Source organism: Crocuta crocuta, unplaced genomic scaffold (genome assembly GCF_008692635.1).
Source record: "Crocuta crocuta isolate KB4526 unplaced genomic scaffold, BGI_CrCroc_1.0 scaffold216, whole genome shotgun sequence".
Classification (NCBI taxonomy): domain Eukaryota; kingdom Metazoa; phylum Chordata; class Mammalia; order Carnivora; family Hyaenidae; genus Crocuta; species Crocuta crocuta.
The window spans coordinates 6,168,482-6,179,519 of NW_027531504.1; the positions used below are offsets into that span (position 1 = coordinate 6,168,482).

At 36.7% G+C, this 11,038-nt stretch overlaps 1 protein-coding gene across 5 annotated transcripts in view; it reads right to left on the minus strand.

Annotated features, from left to right (window-relative positions):
• VEZT (vezatin, adherens junctions transmembrane protein) overlaps positions 1–11,038 on the minus strand; it is a 66,262-nt gene that overhangs the window by 41,197 nt on the left and 14,027 nt on the right. For 4 of the 5 annotated variants that reach the window (XM_077772294.1, XM_077772293.1, XM_077772297.1 and 1 more), the window contains exon 2: positions 501–635. In XM_077772294.1, the coding sequence (XP_077628420.1) occupies positions 501–635 (135 nt within the window). Of the gene's footprint in view, positions 1–500; positions 636–11,038 lie in introns of those variants that run through there. The other variant, XM_077772295.1, reaches the window with a different exon arrangement.

The following is an 11,038-nucleotide window of genomic DNA, read 5'->3' on the forward strand; positions in this document are numbered from 1 at the left end:
TTACCGAGAAGGGCACCTGAGTGTCTCAGTCAGTTGGGCGTCTGACTTCGGCTCAGGTCATAATCTCACCGCTTGTGAGTTCGAGCCCCGCGTCGGCCTCTGTGCTGACAGCTCAGAGAATGGAGCCTGCTTCGGATTCTGTGTCTCCCTCTCTCTCTGCCCCTCCCCCACTCGGACTCCATCTCTCTCTCTCTCTCTAAAATGAATAAATGATAAAAAAAAGTTTAAAATAAATAATTAAAATAAGTTAACTGAGATAGTTGAAAACAGCAAGGATTTATGTTTATCTAAACGGTTTTGTACTACTGATGAGAAATAAAACATAACGTCTTAAACCAGTGTTGAGGAGGACATGGAGGTACTTAATGTTTTTTTGTTTTTTTGTTTTTTTTTTGCAAGGGTAAAGGTAAAGGCAATTTGAATAAAGGTAAAGGCAATTTGAATAATCAGTGAGGTGAAGAACAAGAGATTAATGAGAGAGAATGAGGATCATTTCTTACTTTTGGCAGGGCTCTTGTAGGAGGCTTTTGTTGTCCCTCTGTCACTGTGCTTTTTTCTGGGTTTGGTGACAGAGAAGAGCATATTTCAAAGTCTGTATGTCCCAGATCCTGTAAGTACTGGTAAAGTGGAGAATTCTAAAAGAGACATAGGAAATAAAGCACATTTCAAGATCACTGCTATTTCAAAAGTTTAGAAGTCAAATTCAACATCAAACTTTACTATCATGACCAGTATGCCCCAATTCTTCAAGGCTTCATCTGTTAAAAAGTAAATTATCTGTCACAATGCCATTTAACATTTTAAAAAATATCAACAAACAATTCAACAGAGGGACCCAAAAAAGGAAAAACTCTAAACACAGATTTTTCTGAGCGGGTACCAGCAAGAAAAAATGAATTTAGGAATATAAATAGATTTGTAAAGCAATTTCTTTGCCCAAATATTTGTAGTATTAGAGTAGATTGCTTCAAAATAGCCAAGCCTGACTATAGATAGCTCCTAAGAGGGCTTACAGTGAAAAGCAGTTATTACCTGAAGCCAAGAATTAAGCAATGATTATACACATTAATTATAATTTTATCATACTATCATATTTATTAATTCATTCAAGTAAAAATATGTATGACTTACCATACGTCCGCCACTGTAAACAATCTTAAAATTCCAAGAAAGTTACCTAAAATAAGCCATACATACCACCATACAACCATAAGGCAAACAAGAGACTCTATGGCTAATAAAAGCATTAGAACATGGTGGTTGAGAACACAAACTCTGGAGCCAGACTAGGTTCAAATCCCAACTGTGACTCTTACTGGCTGAATATCCTATGAGAGTTTATAATTGTGTACTTCAGCTATCTCATTTTAAAATACGAATAATAATTACACCTCGTTCAAAGGGTCCTTTTAAGGACTAAATATATACAAGGCACTTAGAACAGTACCTGGTCCATAGTAATCACTCAAGTTACACTTCAACTTTATATAAGCTAGGTGGAAAGAGTACAGGTTTTGGAGCAGACAAATCAAAAAAATGAAAAAATTACTCCAATCCCATCAGATACATCAGCATCACTGTTGGATGAAAATATATGGGACGATTCTCTCCGGATAAACAGCAAGCTTTAATTTTAACTTTGTCTTCTCTAAAGCACAAAGTTGGTGACATGTTTAAAAATAAACCTTGATTCCATTCAACAAAAATATTTAATATTTTAAAAACGACCTTATGTTAGGTAGTAGAGATACAATAACAATCACCACGAAAACAATAGTAAACAGCAACACAGCTAACATAGTACCATGTGGCAAAAGCTTAACTAAACATTCTACTTGCATCATTTCACTTAAGATTCAGAACAAACTCTAAAAAAGTACTATGATCATTGTTATTGTTAATTCCCATTTCATAAATGAGGAAACAGATTCACTCAGTTAGATACACTAAGCAGGACAGGTCTGACTCCAAAGCCAACACCGCAATATTATACCATACTATCTCAAATAACAAACAGTCCCTCCTATGTTTAAAGAGGAAGATACCAGGGAAACTTCCTTATAATTTACTACAGAAACATCAAGCAAATTAAATAATTGCAGAATTGTACTGGGTGTTATGGAAACAAGAGGAGAGGCAGTTAAATTAGACCAACATTTTTAGGGAATATATCCTTGAGCTTGGGAAAATGAAGAAGAGTGGGAATTTGCTTGTACTGGTAGCAATTTGCTGGGTATCAATTTGAGAGAATAGAAGGTAAGTAAAATGCCCCCCCCTTTAAAACTACATTTAATACTCTTTTGAGAAAAATATACAAAAAATTATAATAAAAGGAGGGATATGTTTCTCATCTCTCTACCAGACTTAAAATCTTTGGTGGCACGCATGGTTAATCTTCGTATCACCCATAATGTATCTTCAAATATTGCCTTGATCTTCAAATATTGCATTGAATTACTCAAATATTTTCAAAATGAATTGTGAACCCCACCCTGCTCTGTCCCCAGAGTGGCAAAAGAACAAGAATGCTTGTTCGGTTGGGCTGACCTTTTGAGAAGTTTACATACTTTAAAAAAAAAAAAAACCAAAACGACACAACTTGTTTTTAAGGCAGGACTCTTTCTTCAAGTGAACTCCCATGGGGCAAGAACAATAAATAAGATGGATCAAAGCAGAGTTACTCTAATTCCAGGGTGATCAAAGTTTTTCTGTAAAAGGCCAGACAGTAAATATTTCACACTTTGCAGGCCATACAGTATCTATCATAACCAATCAGTTATGCTGCTGTGGTGCAAAAGCAGACGCAGCACTACATAAACCAATGAGGGTGGTTAGGTGCTAATAAAACTTTATTTATGGAAATATTGAACTTATAATTTTCATATGTCACAACATATCATTCTTTTGATACTTCCCCAGACCGTTTAAAAACATGAAGTCCACTCTTTGCTCACCAGCCACAGAAAATCAGGCAAGGAGCAGAGGACAAATCTGGCCCAAAAGCATTAGTTTGCTGACCCCTGTTTTAATGAAGGGCTCAGTCAGGATCTTGAGGCATACTCTGATTGCTAACAGTTCTCTGGCAAGAGGCTTGGGGGCTATATTTTTTTTCATTCAAATTCTAATACCTTTCTTACTACACATTTAGCTGATGCTGTGTCAGCACTGACCCCAAAGTCCCTTCCTTTTCCAGTTCATATCACAGTTCACAAAATAACAAAATGGAAATTTTAAAAAGTGATTAAATAGAAGAGAAACAATGAATACTTTGCTCTCCATATGTGTTCTGCACATCAACTAAAGCATACTCCTTAGTCGGAAACACCATAATCTGGAACACCTGCTATTTCACATTTTGCAAAGACAGCAGCATTAATCATGTACCTTGAATAACACCAATAATGTCCAGAGGTGTCATTTGATTCAGTAATTCTGTCAGGACCTTATTCTGCCTTTTCTAACAATGTAAAGCTTTTCATTAACTTTTTGGTTGGTTTCACAAAGTTCTTATCAAAGGTGTGACATCCATTTATTTGAACTATGCAACTATGACAGAATTCATCACTTTCACGCTAGAAAGCACTGTTTTACAGTTCTGGAAAATTCTGGCTTGCTAAGACTATCATTGTGCCTTGTTTCATGGCTTTATGTAACTATCTGACAACATTTCAGAGTAGACAATCTTTGGAGACCAGGGATGAAGTTACTGCAGGTCTGCCAGAATCTAATTTCCAGTCACTATTTCATATTTACACTTTCCTTTTTTTAGACTGCTATTGCAAATCATACCACTTTCTAAGCATATAAACTCAGACTATATGGACTCTAAAGCTCTTATTCATAATGTTTACTATAGTAATCTGAGTTGTAGCCTTCATTTTACTGTTTTATTTCTATTTCTATGCTTCAATCGCTTTTGAGCCAAAATGAAATTTAAAATGTAATCAATGGTAACAGAGAAATGAAAAACAAAGATCCCCTGGTTAACAAACTGCACACAAGCCAAGATGAACGGACCAAGATAGACCTCATAGCACAATTTTTAAGAATGCAAAGTGATTTTTGGTAAAATTATAATTTTATTAATTAAAAAAAGTGTTTGGGGGCTAAAATTACCATCACTTTTTCTCTGAAACTACCAAATAACCTGTATACTATTTGACAGATTTTAGAAAACCAGATCATGACTAGTGATTCAGAGATTTCTTTGGTCTCAAAACCTCTTTAGGATCTTAAAAATTACTGAAAGCCCCAGAGTTTTTGTGGATGTCTAACATCATGTTAGAAATCAAAACTAAAAAAATTAAAATATTTATTGATTTACTTAAAATAACAATAAACCCATTACAATATTAATGTAAAGAATGTAATCTTTAACGAAAACAATATTTCTCCAAAATGAAAAGGAAAGGTTTAGGGGCGCCTGGGTGGCTTAGTCGGTTAAGCGTCCGACTTTTGCTTAGGTCATGATCTCGCGGTTTGTGGGTTCGAGCCCCGCGTCGGGCTCTGTGCTGACTGCCAGCTCAGAGCCTGGAGCCTGTTTCAGTCTGTGACTCCCTCTCTCTCTGACTCTCCCCTGCTCACGCTGTCTGTCTCTCTCTCTCCTAGAAATAAATAAAACATTAAAAAAAAAAAGAAAAGGAAAGGTTTAAGCAAAGTGGATCGTTTTACATTTTCGCAAATCTCCTTACTACCTGGCTTAACAGGAGAGAGTTGGATTCTTGTGTGTGTGTGTGTGTGTGTGTGTGTATTTATTTTGAGAGAGAGCGTATGAGCATGTGCTGGGGAGGGGCAGAGAGAAAGGGTGAAAGAAAATCCCAAATAGGCTCTGCACTAATAGATGCAGGGCTCAATCCCACGTACCATGAGATAATGACCTGAGCCAAAAACAAGAGCTGGATGTTTAACTGACTGAGCCACCCAGGCACCCTGAGAGCTGGATTCTTACATGCTTCTGCATTCAATGTGTTGCAATTATTGTTCTGGATGAAGTATATGAAGAAAATCAAGCCTTAAACAGATATGTAGTTAGAAAGGGAGTAAATATTTTTAAGTCTTTTCTGACAATTGTATTACCAAAGAAGAGTCCTAACAAAACTCAACAAGTGATAGTTTAGAAAAGGTTAATTTTGATGTGGAATATGAAACCATGTTGATGAGCTCTTTCTACTCTCTGCACAAGTGAGAATGAAAAAGGCAAACAGAGTTGGCTGCGTAGCTCAGTCGGTCAGATTCTTGGTTTTGGCTCAGGTCATGATTTCATGGTTTGTGAGTTCAAGTTCTACATCTACATCTACATCTCATGCTGGTGCAGAGGTTTCTTGGGAATCTCTCTCTCTCTCGCTCTCTGCCCCTCCCCTGCTTGCTCATGCTCCATCTCAAAATAAATTTAAAAACTTGAAAAAAAACAGAAAAAGGCATATATATTAGTTATTAAAACATGATGGCCTAATATATAAAATAATGTATTTCTTCTTTTACAGCAAGATCAGGCTCCATGTTGCAACAGCCCTAATCACTGTATTTATAGGTTTGGGTTAAACAAAGACACAGAAATTGCTATGTTTCATATAGTAAATATTATTATAGGTTGATGGTAGCCTCAGAGACTTTTTTTTGTAGATGGCAAGGCAGAGTAGGTGATGATAGGTAATGTTTGGTTATAACTTTTTCCTTGGTTCAAGCAAAACAGAACCATAAATGTTTCAGTTAAGTTGTTTTCTTGTAGAGAAATTATTAGCACTGGACTCAAACTATAATTTTGTAGTATTGTAGAATGATATTGTTGCCAAAAGAAATATGAGAAACCTCAGACACAGCATGTGGGAGCTTCTCCTCAGGAAATCCTTGTGGTTCACTATTCCTGTAAATTTTAGCTGACAGAAAACACACATCATAGCACCAGAAAGAATTTTGCTAATTGAAAGACAGCCAAGAGTCTTTGGTTATGCTAAGATTGTTCTGATGGCTGAAACATATTTTTGTAAGAAAAATAAACAAAAATAGACAGGAAACCCCAACATTTTTGCTGAACAAGCACTTCAAGAAAATGACTCATTTAAGTCTGTGACTACCTGCGCTTCATGCCCACCCAAACATTAAAGATATCGGATCCCACACTGATGGATACATACAAGCCTGAACCACTCATTTAATGCATTGTTTGCTTTCTGCATGATTTGTGGTGCATTCTGTATAAGTGCCAGTACCCTTATTGCTGGCTTGCATTTAAAAAGGAAGATAAACTAGTGCAGAAATTGAGGTGATGGGTAAAATACTTCCATTATTAGGTTCTCTCTTCTTAACTGCTTTAAACCCTTATAGAGAGAATAAGTTGTAACCTTCCAGGTTCTAGGCCAGAGTAGAAATAGGCAACCTGGCAACAATGACAGAATTAGGCAACTCATTCATTAATAAATACTAATGGAACGTCTTCTATGTGCCAAGCAGGATCTAGGCATACGGAAGAAAACAAAACAGGTGAGGTCCTTGCTAAAAAGTTTCATTCTATGATACTTCTGATAAGACAGACCATTTCTATCAACTACCAAAAAACATACTGAATGTTTTGATACTTTTCAGATAGGCTGCTATGTTTCAGGAAAATCCTCTCTTGGTCTCAGCTTCCTTAAGTACAAAATAAAAATGCTACTTTCTTAAACTTGTCCAAGTGGTAAAACAAAACTCATCAGAGCGCTGGGGTGTGTCTGGCTCAGTTGGTGAAGTGTTAAGCTCAGGTCATTATCTCGAGGTTCTTTGGTTTGAAGCCCCGTCTCGGGCTCTGTGCTGACAGCTCAAGCTTGGAGCCTGCTTCAAATTCTATGTCTCCCTCTCTCTGCCCCTCCCTTGCTTGCACTCCATCTCTCTCAAAAATAAACAAACATTAAAAAAAAAAAAACAACTCATGATGTTCTATGAGAAACAAGATAAAAAAGTGGTATGCTAAAATAGTTTAATTTTATGCTAAATCAAATGCCATCTTATCCTTTGCAATCAGCCAATGCCAGAATACAGAAATCCTACGTATCAGATTACTGTTTCTTCAACAAATAAGCGATATAATAAAGGAAGTAGAGAAAGCTGCTAAAGACTAAAGGGACCCAAATATCACCCAAATGTGATATATGGGTTTTGTTTACATCCCGGTTTGAAAAATTATAAGACATTTTTTACATACTCGAGGAAATCCAAATGCAGACTAGGTCTTAGGTGATACTATAATCAAACTAAACGTTGAGTTTGCTCCTTGATGAGTCACAGACAGAAACTACAACAGGTGCGTTGTCACACAAAGGAAACTTTATTTGCAGCAAATAAGGAAAGCATGGGGAATATCGTCCAAAGCTTGACTCCCAGAGAAAGGGTGGATGGGTTTCTTTTATTAGGGATTACAATGAATATTTAGATAGGGGACACTTGTCATCACTTACAGGCGAGCACAAGTGGTGCATGCATCTTAAGGACACATGCCTTTACATGTATTCTAGGTTATGTAAATGAGGCTTGTGCTCCTCTTTGGGCAGAGATTATTACAATGAGGTAAAGGTAACTGTCAATCACTCTATGGGTCACTCCATCCATGGTCCATCTGCATAGGCATGAGTTGGGGGTTCAATTCAAACTGGTCTAGGTGGTCTGGGCTGGCTAGAATTGTTTGTCCAGGCAGTCCTTATTGCTTATGGGGGAGTTTCAGTTTCTATCACAGGATGCTATGCCACTTGGTCTTTTGCCTGACTTCAGAGATAAGCTGCAAAGAAGAACATAAGGAAAACTATGGGACAAAGGTCAGTGGGTACAAGCAGGTGAGTTGTAAAGGTCTGGTCTTGGGGTCTAGCTGGTGATAATTATTAAGGAATTACTAATTCTATTAAATAATTATATTGGAGTCAGCATTTAAAAAAGAAGAGAGCACACTTGTCTGTTAGAGATGCATACTAAAGAATTTACAGGTGAAATTAGGTAATGTCTGGGATTTGCTTTGAAATCCTCCGAGAAGAAAGGTAAGGGTGGGAGAGAAACAGATGAGACAGTTTGGCAAAATGTTAACAGCTGTCCGAGCCGAAGCTGGGTGATAGGTATACAGAGTTTTCACTATATTATTCTCTCCTTTTATGTATAATTTTAAAAGTCCATTATAAGTTCAAAAAAAATCAGATGCCAGGTTTTCCTAGAGTCTGGTATAAAAGGTTTAAGAAGATAATATGGCAGAAAAATAAAAAAACTGAGAAAATTCCACTTATTTTACTTTGGGAAAAAGATAAGCTTATTAAATTTTAGAATAGAACACACAAGTCTTTACAAACTTCCATATAATAGTAGAGGTACTTCTAGTATCTGCTGAGAGAGAATATGACAAAAAGCAAATGTTAATTTAGTTATATCTTTAAATGAAATTTGTGAGTTAATTATACTAGCACCAACTAACCCTCTGCAACATATGTACGTGATATTTTATGTATTCATAAAAAGTGTTCATATAATATTGGACAAATATTTGGATTTGCAAACTTTCTACAACAATGCCCAAGTCACTCAATACTCCTACAAGGTTAACAAATGTCAACGGTATCCTCTAGCAATAAGATTTTAAGCTACCAGTGGAGGTACAAATAAATGACTAATTACCTGTCAAAGTCAATAATTCGTATTTACTTTCACCAAACTAATTAAAAGTTTGTGGAATAAAAAGTCTCAATTATGTGATTTTTGGAGCCATGTTTTAAAAATACCATTGGGGCGCCTGCGTGGCTTAGTCGGTTTAGCGTCCGACTTTCGCTTAGGTCATGATCTCACGGTTCGTGGGTTCGAGCCCCGCGTCGGGCTCTGTGCTGACTGCCAGCTCAGAGCCTGGAGCCTGTTGCAGAGTCTGTATCTCCCTCTCTCTCTGACCCTCCCCTGCTCACGCTGTCTCTCTCTCTCTCCTAGAAATAAATAAAAACACTTAAAAAAAAGAATAAAAATACCATTAAGGCAGTTAAATAACATAAACAAAAACCAAACAGTATGTTTCTATAGTGCAGTAGTCCTCAAAGTAGATTTTGCATCCACCCCCCAAGTTCAATCTCTGAAGATATTTTTGGTTGTCATAACTGAGGAGGGGAGGAATGTTACTGGCATCTAGTAGGCAGAGATCAGGAATGCTACGTAACATCTTACAAGGCACAGGAAAAGCCCCACAAAGACTTATCCAGCTCAAACTGTCAACAGTGCTAAGGTTGAGAAACCTTGTTTTAGAATATAAGGAATCATAGATTGAAAAACTGACAAAATTTAAGCAGCCCAACAGCTGTTTTCCTCACCTCTTATTTTGGGAGAATGATAGATTAAAAAAGCAAAAAGCAAAATGGAAAATTATTTCTTTTTCCGTGACTTGCAATTTAAAACTCAACAGGCATTCTAAGAGTGAAATGAGTTATATTCAAAATAACTACATCTGAGTTTATGCATTAAAATTTTACCCAGCCACCAAGAGCAAAGTGGGTTCCTTTGGTTATGGGCACATCTCTGTCAATGCTATAGGCTTACAACCAAGCACATGTGTCAGGCTAAGAAGCAGTCTGCAGAACCCTACATGCTCTTTTCACACTAACTCTTCTACACCCTATAGACTCTCTCCTCCTCTTTCGCAGAAGGAGGAGTTCACAGACATGCTTTTAGAAAGCACTCTGTAGTCATGATAACTACTGGTCAAATTCTGATTCTGGTTTCTCACCAACTATCTGCTGTTTTCTAGATACCATTGATGGAGTGCTGGCAGCATTCCACTAGAAAAATCACTTAGCTAGAAAAGGGAAAACAAGTGGCAATCCAATCATCATTTGTTCATTTATCACTAATCAAATATTTATTGAGCACCTACTATATGTCTGGCACTAGAATTACAGGAATTTTCTGCCATTAACTTCTCTCTGGGAATATTCAAGAAAAAGTTAACTTTTTTTTTTGCTATAAAAGGAAATTCAATGGCTCAAATTCACAAAAAACTTTTTTCAAATAAAAATTTCAAACAACACAAAAGATACAAAATGAGAAATACCTTTATCCTACCCTTCACCCCTATTTCCTCTCTCAAAACGTAATTAACATTCTTTAGTTTATGAATACCTTCTCTCCAAATTTAGTACCCATTTACACTTGAAAGTGGCTGGCAATGGAGGGGGCCAAGGTGACTCCTAGATTTCTGAATTGGACAATTAGGTTGTTCTATTTACTGAAATATAAAATAGTGGCAGTACAACAAGGCTGATGAGGGAGCCTGTGAGATACTCAAATGTGAATAACTTAGACCTAAAATATCTGGAGATCAAACTAGGCCCACTAGGAAAGTGGCCTAGTTTGAATGCGCAGATCTGAGCTTTTAGCAAATAGATATGGTGCCAAACCCACATAGTAGGGGTACAGGTAAGGGAGCATATTGAATAGATGAGATCAGCTAGAGATTAATACAGAGGATGAAAAGAGGGCCTTACAAGAGGCCAATATTTTAGAAAAGAGTAGAGCCAAAGCTGGAAAATAGAGTAATAGGAAAGAAGGTTAACATTTCTTGAGTTGCTTATATGGTAGGCATTAAATTAAGAATGTTTTATAATTATTTACTCTTAACAACAAACTTCTAAAGCAGAATTATTACTATTCCTACCATTTTAGAAGGAAATTAGGGCATATGAAGTTAAAGCCTTGGCTAAATTAAATAACTTGTGTTAGATCAACCAGCTTTAGTCTGAGTCCAACGCCTACACCCTTAATAACAACATAAAACTGTCTCTTTGAGGAAAAACGGTATCTAGAAGTCTTCTCTCATTTATTTATTTATTTTTTTAAAGTAAGGACCACACCCAGTGTGGGGCTTGAATTCATGACCCTGAGATCAAGAGTCACATGCTTCACCAACTAAACCAGCCAGGTACCCCTTATTATTTTAAAATATAAGTTTTATTGCTCAGGTATGGTAAGGCCAAAAGATCAGGAGATGAATGCCTTTGAAACAAGACAGTTATATTCATTGATCTCAAAAGATGGAGGCAAGTCATGCCACGAG